The sequence below is a fragment of the Miniopterus schreibersii genome, assembly GCF_964146895.1.
Source record: "Miniopterus schreibersii genome assembly, chromosome: 16".
NCBI classification, from domain to species: Eukaryota; Metazoa; Chordata; class Mammalia; order Chiroptera; family Miniopteridae; genus Miniopterus; species Miniopterus schreibersii.
The window spans coordinates 42,961,706-42,985,640 of NC_138116.1; the positions used below are offsets into that span (position 1 = coordinate 42,961,706).

At 41.6% G+C, this 23,935-nt stretch overlaps 1 protein-coding gene across 24 annotated transcripts in view; it reads left to right on the forward strand.

Annotated features, from left to right (window-relative positions):
• NCOR1 (nuclear receptor corepressor 1) overlaps positions 1 to 23,935 on the forward strand; it is a gene marked incomplete at its 3' end in the record, with an annotated part of 194,618 nt that overhangs the window by 160,597 nt on the left and 10,086 nt on the right. For 15 of the 24 annotated variants that reach the window (XM_081161018.1, XM_081161020.1, XM_081161022.1 and 12 more), the window contains 11 exons: positions 970 to 1,330; positions 4,336 to 4,563; positions 7,031 to 7,240; positions 7,715 to 7,864; positions 8,210 to 8,323; positions 11,047 to 11,212; positions 11,426 to 11,919; positions 14,407 to 14,535; positions 14,909 to 15,060; positions 15,223 to 15,446; positions 22,761 to 22,901. In XM_081161018.1, coding sequence (XP_081017144.1) covers positions 970 to 1,330; positions 4,336 to 4,563; positions 7,031 to 7,240; positions 7,715 to 7,864; positions 8,210 to 8,323; positions 11,047 to 11,212; positions 11,426 to 11,919; positions 14,407 to 14,535; positions 14,909 to 15,060; positions 15,223 to 15,446; positions 22,761 to 22,901 — 2,369 coding nt within the window. The remainder of the gene's footprint in view (positions 1 to 969; positions 1,331 to 4,335; positions 4,564 to 7,030; positions 7,241 to 7,714; positions 7,865 to 8,209; positions 8,324 to 11,046; positions 11,213 to 11,425; positions 11,920 to 14,406; positions 14,536 to 14,908; positions 15,061 to 15,222; positions 15,447 to 22,760; positions 22,902 to 23,935) is intronic. The other 9 variants (XM_081161013.1, XM_081161009.1, XM_081161012.1 and 6 more) reach the window with 4 other exon arrangements.

Below are 23,935 nucleotides of genomic sequence, written 5' to 3' on the forward strand. Positions count from 1 at the left end.
ACAGGCAATAGATTACTACATCCAAAACAAAATTTGAAAGAATATGTGCACCCCTATGTTCATTGAAGTATTATTTACAGTAGCCCAGATGGAAGCAACCTAAGTGCCCATCAGTAGACGAGTGGATAAAAAAGTTGTAGTACAGCCCTGGCCAGGTGGCTCGGTTGCTTGGAATATCGTTCCTGTATCCCGAAAGGTTGCTGGTTTGATTCCCAGTCAGGGAACATACCTAGGTTTTGGGTTCAGTCCCCGGTCGGGACAGGTACAGGAGGCAACCAAATGATGTTTCTCGCATCAAGGTTTTTCTTTCTCTCTTTTCCTCTCTCTCTAAAAATCAATAAAATATATCCTCAGGTGAGGATTTAAAAACAAATGTTGTATGTATATACAATGGAATATTACTCAGCCATTAAAAAAAGATGAAATCTTAAAATTTGCAACAGCAAATTGAATGGACCTAGAGGGTATTATGCTAACTGAAATAAATCAGAAAAATACCATATGATTTCACTTACATGTGGAATTTAAAAAAACAAAATAAATGAACAAACTAAACAAACAAACTTATAGATACAGAGAACAAACTGAGGGTTACTAGCCGGGAGGAGGAGTTGGGGCACTGGGAGAAAAAGGTGAAGGGATTAAGAAGTACAGTTTGGAAGTTACAAAATAGTCATAGGAATGTAAAGCACAGCTTATGGAATATAGTCAATTATATTACAGTAATTATGTACGGTACCAGGTCAGTACTTGAAATATCAGGGGACCACTCTGTGAAGTATATGATTGTCTAACCACTATGCTGTACACCTGAAACTAATACAAAATAATATTGAATGTAAACTGTAATAGGAAAAAACACCCGATTACTACAGCAAACTATAATTTCCATGAGCCAAACATAGACCTTAGATGGGAACATATTCAGGTGCTTTGGGCCATCTGTCATGTTTGTTTCTTTCCCTTTAGGGTACACCAATAAAGTTTGACAGCAACTCAGGTCAATCTGCCATCAAACACAATGTCAAATCCTTAATCACGGGACCTAGCAAACTGGCCCGTGGAATGCCTCCACTGGAAGTTGTGTCAGAGAACATAAAAGTGATAGAACGGGGAAAATACGAGGATGTGAAAGCAGGCGAGCAAGTGCGTTCCCGGCATACATCAGTGGTAAGCTCTGGCCCCTCAGTTCTTAGGTCAACACTTCATGAAGCTCCCAAAGCACAGCTGAGTCCTGGGATTTATGACGATACCAGTGCACGGCGGACGCCTGTGAGTTATCAGAACACCATGTCCAGAGGCTCACCCATGATGAATAGAACTTCTGATGGTATGTTATTGTTGTGTCCTTCTCTCATCATTTTTATTGCACTTTTTCACATCTGGCAAGTAGCAAATGTCAAATTGTTAGCTTTACATTGTCACAGGATCAATAGGTTATGCTTGACGCTAGTGTTATGGAGGGCTATCAAATTTAAAGTAGGCATCATTGTGGGTAAAATATCCAATATTTTAATCAAGTGCAGTGTATGATGGAGCCTAGAAATGCTCTAGAATAAGTATAGTCTTAGAGTGGTGGTTTTTCCCCCCAGCTAAGCCTGTAAGGTTCTCTGGAAGTCAGTTTTGACAGTCGTTTCTTCAGCAGCAATCTGACATGGCAGGTGAAAGTTTAGGCTGTGAAGCAAGACTGTTTAGGCTTGAACTAAAGTTCTTCTTACTGCATGAGCTTAGACAAGTTAATTTTTCTGTGCCTGTGTTTCCTCATCCTTAAAAATGGTAATGTAGTATTAAGACCTACTTCACTGGATTGTTGTAAAGATAAAATGAGGTAGTAAGTTTAAAGAACTTTAAAAGAAGAGTGCCAGGTGTGTTTGAAGGACTCAGTAAATGTGAACTATTGTTGTTGTTACTGGTGGGTACATCAGTAAGGTAAGAGAGGCATTGATTTTTGTCAGGTGGTTCCTGACACAATCTGAGACCTTCTTAAAAGTGTATCTACTTATTTTAAATTTTATTGAAGTACATATTAATTGAGGGCTCATGTTCCAGGTCCTGAGCTGGACACTGCGAGAGTTGTAAAGGAGAAATGTGTTTTAGGCATTGGGAGAGGGGTAGTAGTAGCATGGAGGGAGGAGAAGAGGGAAGTGCCTGCTTATGAGTAGGGTGGTGAATCCAAAACCTTTTGGCTCTAGTATCGACGAAGAATTGCCCTGCAGAAGGAAAATGCACTTGATATGTGAGCAAGTTGAGGCTTGGAAGGGGTGTGATTAACCAGAGTGTGTTTCTTGGTTGTGACCAGATTTCTTTGATCATAGTCAAGTTGATATTATCAAAGTATTAATAATTAGGTTGTGACAATGGTTGCATAGTGTTGTGAGTGTATTAATGCCACTAAATTGTCCCCTTTAAAATGGCTAAAATTGTAAATTTTATTTTCTGTGTGTTTATTTTGGATGTTCTGAGACCCAGTTTTCAACATGGTGTGTGTGGATGGGGAGGGGGTGTTTCCCCACACCAACAAGCAATTCTCAGACATCAACAGGGTATCCAAGAATACAACTCAGTTCCAACACTATCTTCCCAGAAATAACATCAGATTCCACAGGTTAAAGGTTCAGCCTACAAGACCCATTCCCTCCTTTCTCCCTCCCCACGTCTGCTCCTGACCAACTGGCTACAGATTGGAGGTTCCAAGGATACCCTCCAACGCAGGATGCCAATTGCAAGTTCAGATTGTTACCTGTACTTTTGACCTACTGGCAGTAAATCAGAGGTTCCCACGGCTCCCTCCTTGGGTTCAGTTAATTTCTAGAATGACTCACAGAAGTCAGAGAAACGTTTTAGTTATTAGGCCACCAGATAGAAGAGATGCATAGGACAAGGTTGTGGTAAGAGGTGTGGAGCTTCCATGCCACTCTTGCAGCACCACCATTGCCCACCAACCAGGAAGCTTTCTGAAGGCAGTCCTTTTGGTTTTTTATGAACGTTTTATTATGTAGGCACGATTGATTAAATCACTGGCATTGACAACTGAATTCAGCTCCAGCCTCCCTGAAGGTCAGGGAGTGGGACTGAAAGTTCTAACCCTTTAATCTTGTGATTGGTTCTCCTGTCATCTCCCTCTCCTAGGTGCTTTCTAGAAGTCACTTACATTAACATAACAAAAGATGCCTTCACCCTCTAACACTTAAGAAATTCCAAGGGTTTGGGAAGCTGTGAGTTAGGAACTGTGTATGAGGACCACATATATATTTCTTATAAATCACATATTGCAGTGTTTTGCTACAGTTATTAAAGCAAGTGAGGATATTGACCAATAAGTGCATATACTAGGCATTGGTGGGATCATCTAACCTTTCTGAATAACACTTATAAAAGAAGAGGCTGGAGTAGGGAAGAGATGGAGGTTGGTGAGGTAATGAGAAAGTCTTTGTGGAAGTACAGAGCAAGGAAAAAGAGTACAGTTCCCACTTATCTGCAGGGATATGTTCTAAACCCCCAGTGGACGCCTGAAACCAAGGATAGTTCTGAACCTTGGTAGAGTAGATTTTTCCCTATACATAACCTTTTCACTTAAAGGAAGCACTTTACAGCTTCTCTTTGGCATATCTGAATTGCCAGCATCACTACTCTTGCGCTTTGGGGCCATTATTAAGTAAAATAGGTGTGACTTGAACACAAGCACTGCGGGATTTGGACAGATAACCCAAAGGGCTACTAAGTGACTAGTGGGCAGGTAGCATTCCTGTAGTGCATGCACTGTGTGGAGGTGGAGTGGGAGGGCACAAGGTTGCAATCACACTGCGCAGAACACAACACAATTTAAAACTTATGAATTATTTATTTCTGTAATTTTCCATCTAATATTTTGGACCACAGTTGATCATGGGTAAATGAAACCTCAGAATACAAAAAAAGGGGGGGAATGGGGACTACTGTATCACTTAGCAATGATGGTCAGCAAGGAGGCTAGTTAATAAAGAGAGAGGAAGCTGAGATTTGATACATGTGAGATCAAAAGAATTGAGAATGTTAAAGTCATACAGAAAACAAAATTATTTATAATGGGATTTAAAGAAGAATACTGAACTTAATTTTAATCTTAACATTAGGTTATAAAATGCTGGTGCTATCATCCAGAAGGTGGTAATCTGCAAACCTCAAAATCTACTAGTTCTTTACATTTGCATATATCGCAAGATTGAATGTTAAATGTTTAGTGGACAGGGAAGATCAAGATGTTATATAACTGTAGTCTGTATTTGGTTGAGAAATGGTAAATATCATACTCAGCAAGTTTTCTTAAGAATTTGTGGTGTTGGCTCTTTTTTCCAGTTACAATTTCTTCTAGCAAATCTATCAACCATGAAAGAAAATCAACACTGACCCCTACCCAGAGGGAAAGCATACCAGCGAAGTCTCCAGTACCTGGGGTGGACCCCGTAGTGAGCCACAGTCCTTTCGATCCCCATCATCGGGGCAGCACCACAGGAGAGGTTTATCGGAGCCATCTTCCCACACACTTGGATCCAGCCATGCCGTTTCACAGAGCCCTGGATCCCGGTAGGCACAGTGTACAGTGCTAATTTATGGCAAAGAAATGATATATCTGTGTTAACTTTTTAAACTTTCTGTTTATTAAAGTACAGTATGCACAAAGTTGCGCAATATCATTAGTGTACAGCTCAGTGAATTTTCATAAACTGTACCACCCCCATGCTACTAGCATCTAAGTCAGGCAGCAAAATATTACCAGTACCCCTTAAAGAACTAAAAGGAATAGATATATGAAAAGCTCTCTTATCTCATGGCATTTGCTTAAACTGATTGAAAAAGTGGCTTACTATATGTGAATAATTATTTTTGAATGGCACAGGTATAGCTTAAACATTTTAATTTATAACATAGGCATTGATTTATCAGTGTTTTGATCTAAGGCCTAGGTGCACTGATTAAACCGCACCATTATCTTATGTAAACAATACTTACATTTCCAGGTTTGGTTTTTTAAGTGAAGCTAAAATTTAGAGACACTTCAAATCAATCTAAATACAGAATCCTTCTAGATTTTCTCCCTTGTCTTTTAAAATTCCCTAGGCCATACTTGATTCAACTTCTGTATTGAATCTTTCCAAAGCATTCATCTTAACTTCCAGAGAAATCACTCTTCATTTTTCTCTCATAAGTTTATATATCATTAAGTTATGTAATTACAGTAGCAAGTGTAGCTAGAAGGAACTTTTGAATAGACGCCACTGACTGTGGGTAAATATAATTCTGGTAGGTATGGAAGTGTCTGGGTTTTCTAGAGATCAGTCCACACTGGACACAGTGATGCTGCGCCGTAAAGGGGAAAGGGCAGGGCAGCTGCTCTGCAGAGGGAAAGGAGTCCCATCAGCATAGTCAGCAGGTTGTCAGTGGAGAGTCTGCTGTGCTGTCTGTCCTGACCCACCTGCTGTGCGGGCTCCACCCTGCCCTCCAAGGTCCCAGTCCCTGCTCCTCTTGCCTGCTCAGACTCAAATGTTTTTTTCTGCTCATACCTCTTCTGTTTGCATGTTAGATCCTCCAAGTTGAAATTGGGACACGGAACGTTTGTGTTTCACTTTGGTCTTTAGGGAAGCAGTTTTCATTACCAGTATGCCAAGATTTCTAAGAGTATGTGTAGAAAATATTTTATCTGAAAGCTATATTAGGAACTGCCAGCAAATTATTGAGAACATTTCAGACGAGTCCACACCTAGTCCTTTAGGGACTATCCTGAACTGAGGCAGAAGTTCCCATAGGAGTAAGCTGACAGATGTCCCTGCCTGTGGGGTTCTGGATCAATGGGAAGCAAATGTTCCAGAAAACTTGTCGTACATCATTTTAGGTAGAACATGTATATGTAAAATAGTTTACTCAAGTTATCAGACAAAATCGAATATTTATACTTTCATTCAGTGTGTATTACAGTCCTTTATTTTATAGCAGTTTGATTTGCTTGTCATTTTTGAGCTTTTGCTGAATTATAAATGTTTTGAGGATAGAGACGTTTTCTTTTTACCACACCTATCCCTTCGTAATGTCTTGTGTCAAGCTCTTGCCTAGGGTTGTCAAACTACGGCCTGGGGGCAAAATTCTGATACTGCCTGTTTGTGTAAATAAAGTTTTATTAGCACATAGCTATGTGCATTTGTTTATGTCTGTGGCTCCAATGGTAGAGACCATATGGTTCACAAAGCCTAAAATTTTTGCCATCTGGCCCTTTATAGGAAAAGTTTGCGAATGTCTCCTCTGAACACATGGACTAATTAAATGGTTATAGACTAATCATTTTCACCCCCAGAGAAGTAAAGTTCCCATTTGTCACAAAGTGTTTTCACATATATTTCCATTTTAGTCTTACTGAATAATCAGTACTTCAAAAATAATTTTATTTTCAAATAGGTCTTGGAGACTTTAGGTGAAAATATAATAAAGTTACATGGCAAAGATTGAAACTACTTGAGAATTCTTTTAGCTTCTGTTCTACTGGTAAAAAGGCTACTACTCATATTTTGTCTAGTTTCTCCTTTCCCTTTTCTATTACATCTGACATCAGAATGTGTATATTGCCTGGACGGAGTGGCTCAGCCGTTGAGCATCGACCTAGGATCCAGGAGATCGCAATTCCATTCTCAGTCAGGGCACATGCCTGGGTTGCGGGCTCGTTCCCCAGTCGGGGGGCTTGCAGGAGGCAGCCGATCAGTAACTCTCTCATCATTGATGTTTCTATCTCTCTCTCTCCTTCTCCCTTCCTCTCTCTGAAATCAATAAAGATATATTTTTAAAAGTATTAAAAAAAGAATGTGTATATTAATATTTCTGATATATCAAGGTCTAAAATGAATCCACTTTAATCTCTATAGCACCCTCCCCGATGCTAAATCAAAGAGTCATGTGCACATTAGCTCAACAGATTGTTTTTTCCTTACTCTTTTTGTGGGTGATGTTTAGCAGAGGAATTTTACCTAGGCTAAACGAAATGCCTTTCTCTTGTTCTCTCAATTAGCAGCTGCTGCTTACCTGTTTCAGAGACAGCTTTCACCAACTCCAGGTTACCCAAGTCAGTATCAGCTTTATGCAATGGAGAACACAAGACAGACAATCCTAAATGATTACATTACCTCACAGCAGATGCAAGTGAACTTACGTCCAGATGTGGCCAGAGGACTCTCCCCAAGAGAGCAGCAGCTGGGTCTCCCGTACCCAACAACAAGGGGTCTGTGTCTTTGCAGTTCATATTTCATAGGACTTACTGTGTGTACCCAGGGGTCCTAGGTACTCAGTAGATATTTGTTGAATGAATGATGCAAAGAAAGGAAAGAGGCAAATGCTTTTCTCTGTAGCCTCTAGCCCTTGAAGCATACAAAGTGATGGATTGAGACGGTGTTTTAGTGAACACTGAAATAACTAAACCAAGTCATTGTGCTAGATGTTGAAATCATTGTTTTACCAGTTTTCTGTCTCTCTTAAGTCCATGCTTTTAGGTTACTGGTATGGGGCAGAGTATTTCATATCCTTCTCTAGATTTAAACAAGGTCTTACAAAGTGATGATAATCTTAAACATTTTTATTTGTGCTGTATACAAAATATCATTGGGTTATAGAGATTTTAAAAAGCCATGTGTAGTTCTGTATCTTTAGAATAATACTTAAAGTTAATATAATTTTATTATATTTCTCTTTTGAGCAGGAATCATTGATCTGACCAATATGCCTCCAGCAATTTTAGTGCCTCATCCAGGGGGAACAAGTACTCCTCCCATGGACAGAATCACTTATATTCCTGGTACACAGATTACTTTCCCTCCCAGGCCATACAACTCTGCTTCTATGTCTCCAGGTAAGAGTCCACACAGTCACATACCTCTCTGATATGACCAGCATGCTCAAGGGTTAACAGCATAGCCTTTGGAGGTATTTTGGGCACTTTCTTCCCTTAGGCGGTCTGCGTTTTTCATTTAATATTTAGTAATAGTTCCTATTGCCATCTGTCACTAGGTGCTCTAGAAATATCCTAAAAGCTTGTGTTAGGCTCCCTTTGTCTTCTAAGACTAATACAGTGAACTTCCTACATCTTAAATATGAAACTTTTTGAAAATTTTTTAGTTAAGAATTTTGAAGTTGTTTGATGTACCTGATAGGTTAATATTTTTGTCTATAAGTTGCAGGTTTATGTGTTTTACAGGACACTCAACACACCTTGCAGCAGCTGCAAGTGCTGAAAGAGAACGTGAAAGGGAGCGGGAGAAGGAGCGGGAACGGATTGCTGCAGCTTCCTCAGACCTTTACCTTCGGCCAGGTAAGTGGGATGCTTCCCTTCATTCCACAGACACTCCTTGGTAAACTGCTATGGTGGGGCATTGCGTCTGATGTTGTGGGGGATGCCAGAGTGATCTTACAAACAAGAATTAGAGAAAGTAATTACATTCCTTAAGGAAGTGTACAGGTTATAAGTGCTATAGAAGTTGAAATGGTGCAGAGATAAATTTTGAACAGGAAAATGAAATTTTCACGATGAAGGTATCATTTTGATTTGGCCCTTAGTTGACTACAGTTGGCCCTGAAGATACTGGCTGCGGAGCTCACTGGAGCTGAAAGTAGCCCAAGCGAAAGGCTCATAGATAGGAAGACATATGTGTCATTGAGCTGTAATGTAAAGGAAGAATGGTTAGAAGGTTGTGTGACATTTTGAATTATAAGTGAAGTGCTGCTGCCATTTGGTGCAGTAGGTAGGTGATGTGATCAGAGGTACATTTACACAAAACTGACATGAGATGGATCCCAACCCTAAAGGTGGCATGGCTGGTGGCAGGAAGACAGACTACATCAGTAGTTCCTGTGTGTTTAATTATGGCCTAAGCTACACTGGGAGTGGCCAGAAAGGAACTGCTAGGAAGATTATGATTAAGGTGAATCAAAAGGACAATAACCAGATATGGGGAGTGAGGAGGAGGTGGGAAACAGGACTTAAGATAGACCAGGGTTCATGAAAGCAAAGAAAGTAATTTTTATTTTAGGCGCACTTAATCTGTCTTTGCAACATTTGTTCTTATCCATGGTATACTTGTTTCCGTCAGTGAAATCAAATCATTCACTGTGTTCATATTGTCAGATATATAGATCTGGCACTTAGGAGAAAAGACAAAACTTGGAGATTGTGACTTAGGAGTCATCTGCAAGAGTTAACGCTGGCTTGACTGAGATTCCCGAGGGGCAAGCCTATATAGAGAGGAACAGGTCAACCCTTAGATGTTACTGGGTGGGATTTTATAGGTGGAGGCAAAAGGAGCCAGTGATGTGGCCAGCGAGGTTGGTGCAGAACCAAAGGGTGCAGTGCAAGGAGGTTATCACATTTATGAGGTCATAGGAGCCAAGCCCTTTGAGATCAAAGTGATGGCACTATAGAGGAGGCTGAAAGCTCGCCATCATATTTGACCTAGTACTCTTATTGCTGAGGATTTGCCTTAAACAATTCAGTGACTGTAAGGCCTAAATTTAGATGTAACCTATTGTCTACTTGTAATAAAAAAATCACTACGTGTCTAACAATAGGAAATGTTTAGTGAATTGTAGGTAGCTGTATACAATTGATTATATGTTGATTGTCACAACCATGGAAGTTGATTTTATTATAGAAAGCCAAGTACAAGTGATATATAACTCCAGTAGGAACTACATTTAAAAAATATCTGTGGTCCCACTGATGAATAACATGCAGATTTAACACAATAAAATACCATTTTTCTTCATCACATTTAACAAGTTACAAAATGCTCTGTGTTGGAGTGTCTGAAGAAACGCCGATTCTCATACATTGTCAGTGGCAGTGCAGATGGGAAGAGCCTTTTCAGAGATATAAAAACTTAAATAGCAATTCCACTCCTAGGAATATACCCTATAGAAACAATTATATAAGCTCACGTATGGTCAGAAGGGATAAAGTTGCCGAAAAGGCCGCCCTACCTGCTGTGAGCATAGGGGTGTACGCTAAAACTGCTAGGTCTTACGAAGGCAAAGAGCACGTTAGTCTGAGTGAGGGTGTAAGACGAGAAGAGGTAGAAAAGAAAGTGATTAGAGAGGGAATTTGAGATCTCCTGAGTAAAGTAGTATTGACCAGGTTCAAGTCGTGGCTTTATGATGGGACAGCTAAGGTTAAGTGAACAAAAAAAGTCTCAAATATTGAAGAAGTGTAGTTTGTGGAGTTGCACATTAGGGAATGACACTGTAAATGATTTCATGTCAAAAGAGGGCTTGCTGCTCTGTCCGGTGGCTCGGTTGGAACTTCATTCCATAATCCAAAAGGTTGCGGGTGTGATCCCAAGTCAGGGCACTTACAGGAAGGCAACCAACTGATGTGTCTCTCTTTCTCTCTCCCTTCCTCTCTCTCTTAAAAAGAATAGTAAAAACATATCCTTGGATGATGATTTAAAAAAAAAAAAAAAGGCAGAGGTTTTGCTGAGAGAAACAGGTACCTGTGGAGGGCAGTAAAGGAGTGGAGCAGGAAGAACTAGGTGAATGAAGCAGCCGCAAAGCCTGGGGTAGCAGCAGTATGTTATTTTCATTGTGATTCTTAGAAAGTTGTACCAAGTTTAATTTTGGAAATGATAAACATCAGAGTTTGAGGAAGCTGAAAGATGAACTTACCTGATTTGTATTAATTTTGGAAATGATAAACATCAGAGTTTGAGGAAGCTGAAAGATGAACTTACCTGATTTGTATTAGTACTTAATTATTAGTGTTATTTTTGCTTTTCTCTGGAATCAAGATAGAAACTTGTCACAAATGGCAATGACAGTAAATGGTAGCTGATGTTTTTGTTTCAAGTTACTAGTGTGGTTTTCTTACACCTTCATTAATAAACTCTTACAGAACATATTTCTACAAAGTCCAGAAAGTGGGAGATCAATTTTTTGATCTCATTTTCCTTTTACCTATTTAGGAATTATGAAATTAACTATCCCTAGCTGTTGCTGTCTGTCACTTCTTCCTTATGATTTGGGATTTTTTTTTGTCCCCTGCAGGCTCAGAACAGCCCAGCCGGCCTGGCAGCCATGGATATGTTCGCTCCCCATCCCCTTCAGTGAGAGCTCAGGAGACTATGTTGCAGCAAAGACCCAGTGTTTTTCAGGGAACCAATGGAACCAGTGTAATTACACCTTTGGATCCAAGTGCTCAGCTACGAATCATGTAAGTCTGTTGTATACATTTTGACCAAAAACAAAACAAAAAAAAACACCAGTTTCTTGCATACACACTTTTTAGTTTGTCATTGCAGTAATTTTAGTAACGATTTACTACCCACTAAACATTTGTTGTTGTTGCAGTTTGTCCTTTCACCCCCCCCCCCCCCCCCCAGTACAGAGTCTCCCCTTTACAGTTGTGATTTGGTTTTATTTACAGGCCACTGCCTGCTGGGGGCCCTTCAATAAGCCAAGGCCTGCCAGCCTCCCGTTACAACACTGCTGCAGATGCCCTGGCTGCTCTTGTGGATGCTGCAGCTTCTGCCCCCCAGATGGATGTTTCCAAAACAAAAGAGAGTAAGCATGAAGCTGCCAGGTTAGAAGAAAATTTGAGAAGCAGGTCAGCAGCAGTTAGTGAACAGCAGCAGCTAGAGCAGAAAACCCTGGAGGTGGAGAAGAGACCTGTTCAGTGTCTGTACACTTCCTCAGCCTTTCCAAGTGGCAAGCCCCAGCCTCATTCTTCAGTAGTTTATTCTGAGGCTGGGAAAGATAAAGGGCCTCCTCCAAAATCCAGATATGAGGAAGAGCTAAGGACCCGAGGGAAGACTACCATTACTGCAGCTAACTTCATAGACGTGATCATCACCCGGCAAATTGCCTCGGACAAGGATGCAAGGGAACGTGGCTCCCAAAGTTCAGACTCTTCTAGTAGCTGTATGTATCTCAACCTGAGTTTCGCAATGTGCTATCTGAGTAAAGATTCCTTTATTCTTTAGGCAAAGCAGAGCAACATGAAAATCCTAATCTTGATAGTAAATGTAATAGAAAGGTTTTGTGGGTTAGTAGTGCAACAATGTCTCTTCTGCTGTTTTTATGATTATTTAAATATCAGCATCTCTTACGTATACCTTTCAAGTTATTTTGCATGAGAAAATTGTGCTCTTTATTAAAATTGGAAAGTAGATAGGTAGAGGGCAGAGCTTACTGACATTTTCAGGCATCTGAAAGGTGATAGATGTATCATTAAGTTCTGTGCTACTGAGGCCTAATTTCTCAAGCAGTGTTTTCTGGGATATGGTTCAGTATTTAGGCCAATACCCCAAAGCCTGTTAAAAGGAAAACCACCTTATTGTGGATCATTGGTAGGCTGCAAATTGAATTTTGATGATGTCCAGTCACTTTGATGTCTACCCTGTAGGTCTGTAAGAATTCACAAATCTACAGTAAAATGCTAGAAAAGTTACTTTAAATTTATTTTTAACTATTGCCTAAATTCTGTATAGAATTCCTGAAGGAACAAGCAGGTATTCACACTAACATCTGTTAATATTTGAAGTAATTTAACCATATATAGCCATCTCTCTGTTATTTTCATTAATGAAATTGAGTAGAGTTGGAGATAATGAAGAAAAAAAAAATGATTTCTGGTGCACCAGCATGCAGTGTGTGATTATTTTTACCTCTATGCCTGATTATGATTAGTTTGGGTAAATATCTCCCCCATTCTGAGGTTTTTGGAGAGATGGGGGTAGGTTGGTAGTTGTTGTGTAGACAAAAGACTTCCATTAGCCTGGGATTATGAAAATCCACAAAATAGATATTATGCATGCCGAAATTGCTAGCTGAGGAAGAACTGTAGTTATATGAGTAGGCCCTTTGGAGGGACGTCAACAGCGTACGTGGTGACCCAGCCTGTGGCTTATTGAATGCCGTAGTGCACAGTTCTCTAATCATGGTAACTTCTTTTCAGTTTGCATCACAAACCAAACCTCGCTCCAGGAGTTTAACTTTCAGAAAGTCTGAAAATAGAAAGTCTGGCGGCTTTTCTGGGTGTTTATGTTTCTGAGTGTGGTCTTTTTTTGCTTTGTTTTGTTTTGTTTTTGTTTTTTATCATTAGGTAAATTACTTTCTGAAGCCCACAAGCTGTTTATAGTTATTCACTGTGATTTTCAGTTTTTCTCTTCAGAGCCTCGCTCCCCCTTAAGGTGAAGCACAGAGCCTTCGCCTTACCCTAAGACTTTATGAGCAGTGTGAGCACAGCTTAGCGTCAGATTTTTCTATTGCCTCTCTAGTCGATGTGGTAAGTAGGGTTAGGATGTTGGGCACATGAGCACTGTGATATGTACCAGTGGATATGAAAGTCGCAAAGTAGTATGAATTACTTTGAATATAGTGATTTATTTTAGTTCTCCAAAGATAATTTTCATCCCAATTATCAAGTTTCTGTCCTCCTGAGCATACTAGAACTTAGGTAACTATAACTTCCCTGGCCTGGGAAGGGTAGGAGGAAAGGACTGTGCATTTGAGTACTAGAAGAACAGGAGGTGGCCTGGTAGTAGAGTTCATTCCCATCCTCTGTACCTGTGTGCACAACCCATTGACTGAACACACTTGCTGATCAAGCCAGGGTCATACAGCCTTTGGGCCTCTGATAGTTTTCTCAGATTCCTTGGTACAGCATGCAGATGCAGAGAGCACTCTAAAGTCAGAAGGTCCTGAGTAGAAGGTCACATCTGCCTCTCCCCCATTCTGAGTTCTGAGGCCATGGCAGGACTTGAAAAGCTGCCTGGACCCCTACTGCATAGACCCCCAGTTTCTTTAGGAACCACATCTCAGAGGAGCCCTTGGATGTGGGAATTTGCTTCCCTTCAGACTTTCCCTACCATTTCTGTTCATCTTCACAATGTGACATGGTGCTAAAAAATTGTTTGGAGTAATTTCTGTTAACAGTACTACAGTGATTTGATAAAATAATCATATCATGTTACTTAATCTATAACTTTAAAATCATCATGGTAATGAAGCAGCTTTGTAGCCTCAAAATTTTTCTAAGAGCTGACCGTCCCACAGAATTGAAGTTATTGGAAACAATGAACTGTTGAGATCTACTCTTTCATTTGTTAAATTTGTTCTGATGAGTGTTTGTTTCCTGGTGATTTTCTTTTCCAGCTCCCAGGAGAATGTCACAAATCTGTTCTTTATTCTCCCTCACCTAAAGGTCTTAGAGCCCAAAATTCCTACCAAGATTAGGAACACTGAGGAAGCACCTGTGGTCCATTGAGCTCATTATTTTTTATCATTAACCTGGGTGCCATGGAACATTTCTGAGAATTAAAAAATACAAATAGGTTTGAAGAACTTGGACTTTTGAAAATTTTTATAGGATTAGTTTTAAAATAAGATTTTTTTCTTTTCTTAAAGTATCTTCTCACCGGTATGAAACACCTAGCGATGCTATTGAGGTGATAAGTCCTGCCAATTCACCTGCACCGCCTCAGGAGAAACTACAGGCCTATCAACCAGAGGTTGTTAAGGCAAATCAAGCAGAAAGTATGTCTTTTTTAGCCACCAGTTTACATGTTTTCATATTTGCATTTATCATTTGCTTCTAATTAATCTGTCCAGAGCATGGTAAGAAATAACTTGTTCTATTAGTTTTGCTTTAGCGTAATCTGCATTAATGAAAAACTGTTTGTAAGCTATCATTTGCTGATATATTAATGACATAGAAAATAGTTATTTTGTTTTACTCACGATTTTAATTTTTATTTTATATTAGTCCTCTAATTTCTTTATTCAGTAAATATTTTTCTTTAAAACTTGATACGAATTCTGTTTAGAGATATGTTCTACATCCCTTTATGTGTTCTGAGTTGTGTTTAATCTTTGATAAGGAGTAAAACATTTATTTTTCCTCTATCAGCTGAAGCCACCAGACAGTACGAAGGACCATTACATCACTACCGACCACAGCAGGAATCACCATCTCCACAACAGCAGCTACCCCCTGCTTCACAGGCTGAGGGGCACGTGCCCAGGACCCACCGACTGATCACACTTGCTGATCACATCTGTGTAAGTTTTTTATTCTTATTAACTTAAAAACTTTTTTTTTTTTTTTTAAATATACAGAAGGCACATTTCACATAGAATCACAGTAAAGATGTCTAGGTTCTTTCATGCTACATTTTTTTGCAAGTACTCAATGGGTTTAATTAATATTTTTCTCATTCACAGCAAATTATCACACAAGATTTTGCTAGAAATCAAGTTTCCTCACAGCCTCCCCAGCAGCCTTCTGCTTCAACATTCCAAAATTCACCGTCTGCTTTGGTGTCTACACCTGTGAGGACTAAAACATCAAATCATTACAGCCCAGAAGCCCATTCTCAGTCTGTCCACCATCAAAGACCAAGTTCAAGGCTCTCTCCAGAAAATCTTGCGGACAAATCCAGGGGAAGGTATGGTCTTTATTTCAAACCATATGGAAATTTCCCAACAGTAAAACTATTTTAGTATATCTACAAGATAGGGAATTCATTTCTTATCCCTGAAGTTTATATTTACCTTCATTTCTTGGAAAGTGTGAGAGTTTTCCTCATTTATTCTTGGAATGTCCACTGTGTGGGCAATTGACACTGTATCTTTTTAATGCGTATTCAAAAGTTGATTGCTACATTCTATTTGTGGGTTTGCAAAGGCAGTTATGAAGAATGTGTAGTTTGGTAGTAGTGTAGGGACACTCAAGTGACCCTTCAGAACCATAAAAGTATTTTCCTCTCTCTGATTTCTATTGGGTTAGCCGCAACATATGTTTAGGAAGCTGGCATTGAATACTGAAAGTGAGGCCGATAGAGGCACCATGAGAGAGAACACATTTGATATGACAGGGCCAGCTGGTAAAGAGCATATCTTCTTGCCCAATGTTGTTAGTACATGCAGACCAAGAGAAAGGTACTGTCACTGAAAATCTACCTCTGTAAGCAGAGGACAGGAAAAGACTGAAGAAAGTTGCTGACCACTCCAGTCTGGTAATTAGTAGTTTATTAAGGGAAACTTACAAAGCATGTGTTGGGCATCTGCAAGGTGAAATGGATTCTTGTACTGCTTGGCAGGTCCCTGAGAATTACATAGGATGAAGGGGGGGATTAGTCACATGAGTCCTGTGGGACATTGCATGCTTGACCAGGTCAGGACAATGTCCTGTTCCAGGACCCAGCATGTTGTAGGAGGCAAAGGAGGGGCACTGGTTTATGTCAGAACAAACATTGATTATGAGCAGACAGTTTCCATTGGAGGTTTGAGGGAAGCATTTCCCCCTCTGTCTTGGGTCCAGCTCACAGGTCAGGCAGCAGGTCATGCCTTAGAGTAGTCTCTCCACACTCCACTGTTTGCAACTGCCTCTTATAATCTCACATGCTCCCCTCCTCCGTGATGTACCCTGAGTGGTCAGCCAGGGGCTTCGTTAGCATGGAGGTAGCTTGCTTGGTTGCCAATTGGATGCATTGGAGACATAGCCCATAGCAACAGTATAGGCACATACAGGAAAAAAGACAAAAGAAATATCAGTAACAATTTTTTCCACCATGCCCTCAAGATCCAAACCAGTGTGTTAATAGGTCTCCTAGGCTTGGGAGTAGGTCACTTAAAGTGTTCACTTGGTTTTTTATATAGGTACTAGTAAAGAAGAAATATTGGCAGACTCGTCTGGTATTAAAAACAAAATGGTCACCAGTGCCCCCCCCATAACTTGTTGCCACACGAATAGCAGAAGTGTAAGATCAGAAAGACAGCTATTTGGTAGGGATTTGAATTGGGAGGTCATCTTCTTTGAGCATTATACTTGTAGCATGATCTTGATCTTAGATGTTAATGTGGCCGCAGCCCTGGGAACCTGGCCAGGCTATGTAAACTCTACATATTGGCCAGGGGAGGTGGTGCTCTCTGGCATGGGGAGGTGTTCTCTGGTGTAAAGAGGTGAATAGGAGGGGGAATGTGCCAGACCAGGACCCCTGCTTTCTCCCGTTTTAATGGTGCATGTCTCAGTCCATGTATCACGTGTTTCCATGGGTTCTGATTGCATTAGAATAACAGGACCCCACCAGAGGTTGAGGGGTTTTTCCCCACCAATGGGCATGAAGTGACCAGTTCACTTCAGTGGGACATCCCATTGCAGATTCCAGTGAACGGTCCCTTTCCCTGGGACAGTGGGGCTCAGTGTCATAGCTGCTGATCCAGTGCAAGCATCCAGACTATTGCTGCCTGTGTTTGGTTTGTTTTGTTTTTAATCCTCACCCGAGGATATTTTTTCCATTTCTTTTCAGAGAGAGTGGAAGCAGGGGGGGGGGGGGGGGACACAGACAGACAGGCACACACACACATCAACTGTTTGCCTCCCAAACGTGTGCCGACCAGAGCCAGAGATCGAGCCTGCAATCCAGGTACGTGCCCTTGGCCAGAATCGAACCCAGGACCCTTCAGTCTGAGGTCTGATGCTCTAACCACTGAGCAAAACCAGCCAGGGCGTGTCCTTTGTTTTTCACAGCTGTACTGTATTGGGTGTCTCAATCTGAGTTCCTAATCTGGCATATGGGGCAACAGGCCCCACAGGTTGGTCATTTAAATGTGTTAATGCCTGAGAAGGTCCTTATCTTTGTCCACCCAGCCAAAGTAGGTTACCAATTACTTACATTATCTGTTGTTTAAGGACATCGTCTTTTTCATTTCACTTGCCTGGCTGCCTGTGGATTTTATGGGAGGTAGAATTTACATTTAATACTGTGTTCTTGTGCCCATTCCTATACATCATGCCCGTTGAAAGGTGACCCCTGATCACTATCTATTCCATGGGGGTACCCATACATAGTATTTAACTTTTCTAATCCCTTTACAGTGGCAGCTTGATTAGCTCACTCACATGGGAAAGCCTGAGTTAAACCAGAGCCAGTGTGGACACACACCAGAGCCTCAAGGGGAGAGGGCCTGTGTAGTCAATTTGCCAGTCCCTTACCCATTGGGGGCTTCGTTGGATGGCCTCAGATTCTCGTGGTTGTTGTCCAGGGTGTTGTTGGAACAGACAGGGTAGGACACAACTGCATCAACCAGATCACTGTATTCTTTTGTTGTTGTTAATTCTCACCTGAGGGTATTTTTTCCATTGCTTTTCAGAGAGAGTGGGAGGGTGGAGGGAGAGAAAGAGAAACATCATTGTGAGAGAGAGAGACATCGACTGGTTGCCTCCTGCATACGCCCAGCAGGGAGTGAACCTGCAACCCAGGTACGTGTCCTTGACGGGGAATCAAACCCGTGATCCTTAGGTGTGCAGGCTGACACTCTAACCACTGAGCCACACCGGCCAGGGCTAGACAACTATTTTAAAGGCAGCCCTGCCTCCTTAAATATGTGCCATACTATTCAAGCACTACAGTACCCATTCCTTTGGTGTACCAGGCCTGCCATGTCAACTGACAGGTCAGTTGCTAAGCATATATTTTTGCCAAGACATCTGCTTCCTGGTTACCTGGGGGTGTGGATACCCTATAAGCAGGGACATGGAAGACAGTGAGATCTGTCTCAGGCTCTTGTAGGTGAGCCCAAATGTTTTTCCACATCTCTTGCCCCCATAAAGGTTTGTTCATAATCATCAACCCCTCCTTTTCCCATTGTCCAAGCCATAGATTCAGTCCTTTTAAAACAGCTCAACTGTCAGTGCATAGGATTAGCAGCCAGGGTTCATGTGTGATTACTAACCAGGCAGCTCTTACCCTAGCCCACTTGGCTACTGTGGTTTGTTCCTGTTCCTATTTAGGCTCCAGCTGAGATTTCCCCTGTTCCTGTTTTACAGGTTGCAGGGGCCAACATGGGGCATTTGGAGGGTCTGTATATTCAGTGGGCCTAGTAGTGGTTGCATTCTAAAGACAGGGCCATTGGACAGCTGACTCTGCTGTAGGTAGTCGTTCGTTTATGTAGAGCAGAAGTCTGGGCCAAGGCATTGCACTAAATGGAGTATGAATGTTCACTGGTACCCCAGAATCCTTACAAAAGCCTGTATGTATCTCTCACATTTTTTGGTGTGTGGTAGGTTTGTACTTGATCTCTGCTGGCCTCAGGGACAGTGTGGATCTTACTCGACCATACAACTCCCAGTAACTTTATTATGGTGCCTGGACCTTGAATTTTCTGTGGATTCACTGCCCATCATCTCTGTTTCAGGTGGTCCAGTAAAGCCCACAGCGTTTTCTGCAGCAGAGGCAAATCTTCACAGATTAACATTAATGTCATCAGTGTGATGGGCCCATTTCACTGAGGTTGGGAAAGAAAACAGTGACAAACTGTGGTCACCATTCCATGGCATATGGTAGGGCTATGTAGATAGCCTTGAGGAAGCTCTGGAAAAGTCTATTTTTAACCCTCCCAGGAAAGGCAAATTGATCTTGGGACCTAAAAGCCAGAGGTATGCTAAAAAAGACATTGGCCAGGTTTCTGTGACTAGCCAAATTATCTAACATAGTGGCAATATTAGGCTCAGCCACTTGAATAGGGGACATGACCTTATTTAGCTCTCTATAACCTACTGTCCGTTCTTCAAGAGCCATCAGGCTTTTTACTGGCCACATTGGGCTGTTAAAGGCACCGTGTGCACAAGGCACACAAAGCCCTCCCAGTGATTCTGCAGTGGTGGTAAACTATCTGGCTCCCAGTTGACATTGCCTCTTAGCACTGATTTGATTACTTGTACTTGAAGGCGCAGTTCCCTCATAGAAGTTTGTAAAGCCTGGCTTTGCAAGATTAAGGTATTAATTCCCAGTATGTTTTGGGGATTGGGGAGATGAAGACCTCAATACTTCTGGAGGTGGGAGCACCTACTTTGCAGAGCATGGGGGACTTTCTGACCGTTACAGTCTGGCCTCCGTAGCTATCTATACCACTGAGGGAGCCACACAGTTTCTGAAAATTATCATATTTTGGTACATTCAGTGTGTCAGCCAGAGCTGTTACCCTCTGTTTATTTCTGGAGGACCAGTGGATAGTGAGTTCCACATGAGGCCTCTGACTGCCCCTATGACCTTCACCTGAGGACATCTTGGCCCTCATCCTATACGGGGGGTGGAGGCGGCACCCAACCAGAGTAGGATGAAATCCCAGAGGGCTCCCCTGAATCTTTTCCTGTATCCACTGGGAGAGCCAAGGGCATTAGGGGGAACTGTTCTGGTTTTAAAACTTTCCGTATCCCACTAGTACAACATTAGGCTGACACCCTTTCCTTTCGAAGTGTCTGTGGCATCCAGATCATGCCACAGTTGCTTTTGGGTTATCCTCACAGGCTGCTTCTCTGCTGCCTTTATTCCCACCCTTTATTTCCCTCTGTCCAAGTTCTCAGTCATTCCCACAACTTCGGATGTGCTCTCAGGACTGGTCAGCTTACTTTAGATCTGCCTCCCATTTCATAACCCTGGTTCTGCCTCTAGCTGGGTGTGGGTGGTCAACAAGGGGCCAGCCTACAGCACTGACCATGCACTTCCTTGCTGTAGTGTGGAATGCCTAGTTTTCAAACAAATGCATGAGACCAGCCAGCATTTTCAGGGTGCCATGTACTCCGTGGTAGACCACACAGAAGTAGATGGCCAACCTGGGATTTCCCCTGCAGATTCCTTTCCCAAGGCCCACTTTGGTCTCCTGATTGGCTCACCAATCATTAGTACACGCAGACTCAGGGAAGGGTCCTGGGACTGAAGGGCAGGGACGGGACAGCCCGAGGAAAACCTTGCCACCGCAGTTTAAGGGATACTTACAGACATAGGCAGCTGCAAGATGAAGTGGAAACCTGCCGAGAATTGCATAGGGTAGAGGGGCCAAGGGGAACAGTCGCAGGTACTAGTGCATGACTGCATCCAGGTCCGGGACGTCACTTTACGTGCTTGACCAGGTCAGGGCCCTGGCCTGTTCCAGGAACCAGCACATAGTAGGAGGCAGGGGAAGGGTACTGGTTTATGTAGGAATGAATATCGATTACAATCAGACAGTCTCTAAAGGGGGGTTTTCAGGAAGCCATTTCCCCCTTCTGGCTCCAGTCCAGCTTTCAGGTCAGGCAGCAGCCACATCTTGGGATAATGTCCTGCACTTGGGTGTTTTTAAAATGGAGGCAGGTTTTTGGTTCAAGGTGGTAGGTAGACTAAGCATTGGCACATCTTAAATTATAGTAAAGTAGCATGAACATTCATAAAATTCATAAAAATGCTGAGAACAAGACTGGGATATTAGCAGGTCAAAGATATTGGCAAATATCTGGAAGATACACAGGGGACTGATGAACCAGAGCAGTAGAAGCATAATTCAGAGCATGAGAAACAGCGGTTTGTAGCAGAGGTGCTCTCCAGCCTGCCAAACCCTCAGGTTAGCAAAGAACATAAAGAAGTAAGAATAATTTAAGAAGCTGAATGGTCTTCATTTAAAAAAAAAAAAACCAAAAAACTTTATTGTGGTATTTTCAAACATACAAAAATAGAGAGAATAATATAATATGCTTGTATGTATTCACTGCCCAGCTTCAGTAATCATCAGTATAGGACCAGTTTTTTATTTTTATCCCCACTTGCCCATCCTCAAACTAGATTATTCTGAAGCATATCTCAGACACAATCATGTCAAGAAGCTGGGTGATGTTAAAGATTAAATGAAAACAGGTCTATTTTCTTTAAACCAGAAAGAAAAGAAATTCAGTTATCAAAGGAAAGCTGAAAGCTTATTTGTAGCAGAATCATGGTTCATTCCTGATGCAAAGTATTATGTAGCATATTTTGAGCAGTTGATGGCATTTATGAAAGGAAAATTTCTACATCACCACAGCTGTGCATTTGAATGAAGATTGTTGTATTTCTCTCATTAATCAAATACTTGGTTTTACAGTTTAAAATAAAATGGGCAACAACATGGAAAAGGTAGTCGAGTTCTTCATGTTTCATGGAAGGCAGCTGATACTGTTTCAAGTTTAATAAATCAAGTAAGGTATAAGATTATTTAGTTTTAGAGGTAACAACCAAAGAACTAAAAGAAAAGTGGTCAAAAACTGCCACCTCTAAGAATTGGGTAGGGCTGATTGGGAGAGGAAATCCCAATATATATGTTATATATATTTTTATATATATAAATATATATACTTAACTATAATAGTAATAAAAGCAGATGTTAAAAGTCACAGGTATCTCTTAATATGAATAGCCACTAAGCCAAAGCCTTTTTTTGGTCTAAACAGTGTGTTGATCTGACATTATCCCTACCAACATGGTATCCAAAGGAGGAACATTAAATTGCGGAGGACTGCTCAGCCCTAAAATGGTATAGCTGGAGCCTATCTTGACTTACTAGACAAACTCCTTAGGTTTCAGTGTAGTGCTCAAGTCATTTATCTTTTAATTTAATGGAAAGTCATGACAAAATCAGCAGTAAACCCATGAGGAGCTGGCCTAGGTGGGACGGGTGGGGTCTGATGCTGAAGCAGAGTGACCTCCCACAGAGTCTCGGCTGCTGTCTGTCCCTTGTGCTGTTGGTGATGTGACTCCCACACCCGGCCGGCAGGCGTGGGTAAACAGCAGTAAAAGACTTTTTGATAACCATGTATGTAGTGAATACCTGAGGAAACTTCTTTTCTGATATAAACTGGCAACTTTTGTTCCTTTTATGCTGAATGAAGTAATGAGTTAACCAGTTTCTGTTTAGGGTAAGCTGTAGGTGAGCCCTAGGAGCACAATCTAATACTTTATATGTTACAATATTAGGCCTGGAAAATCCCCAGAGAGGAGTCATGTCTCTTCAGAGCCCTACGAACCCATCTCCCCACCCCAGGTTCCAGTTGTGCATGAGAAACAGGACAGCGTGCTGCTACTATCTCAGCGAGGAGCAGAGCCTGCGGAGCAGAGGTGAGGAGTGCCCCACTGGTTGGGGGGTTGTTAACCACCATTTGAGTGCTTACCAGGTACCAAGGGACTGTATGTGGAAGGGACATTAACAATGAGCACCTGTGCCAAACGGCTTTACATTATTTCTTCTTACCTACTTCTAACTGTAACCCAACCCTGTGACTTACGAGAATTCCCATTTGAATTAGATGTCTTTGATTTGGCCCCTCTCCAGTCCACTTCCGCCAGAGTGATTTGTCTAAAATTCAGTTAAGCACTAAGTCATTAGCATGGCACTTGGGTTCCTTTATGACCAGGCATCTCATTTCCTGCCACTTCACCAGTACACTTCATTCTTGTCCATACCGAGCTACCTGTTCCCTGAATTGCTTTTAGTCCACTCATGCTGTCTCTTGGTGTGGAACACCCTCCCCTATGCTCTTAGAGGTGAAAATGTGGCCCGCCCACGGTCACATTAGGTAAGAGGAGAGCCCGGGTTAAACCCAGGTCATCTCAGTGCAGGCCGCTAGTGCATCTTCAGTGTGTTGTAAGATGTGTACTTAACTCTGTGTATTCCCCAGCAGTCAGATAGATGTCGGTACCTTTCAGAGAGGAAGGAAATCCATTTTTGAAGAGGGAATGTTAGCTGTAATTATGCATTTATGTTGTCTCCTAAGTTTGGATATTTTTCGGGACATTTCTATTCACTTTTCTATCACCTTACTCATCTTTCTTGGCAAATAGTAGCTTCAGACATGTTCTCTTGTTTGAAAGATGAAAGTCCCATGACCAGACTGTTACCTCCAGCTTTCCATGTGTTCTCTGTTATTGCCTCTGGCTCCGGTTATATCCTGATAGTCTTGAGCTGTTAGAAGAAACGTGTTACATGAAACCCTTCACAGAAAACTTAGCTCATCTGGCAGGAGGCTTTGAAATGATTTTAACAACTTCTACATTGTAGTTATTCTGTTCAAGTCCAGTTGTTGAACTCTTGCTATTTTATAAGCAAGTGTGCTCTTCATTATCATTTTATTATTCTTCAAAGCAATTCTGCT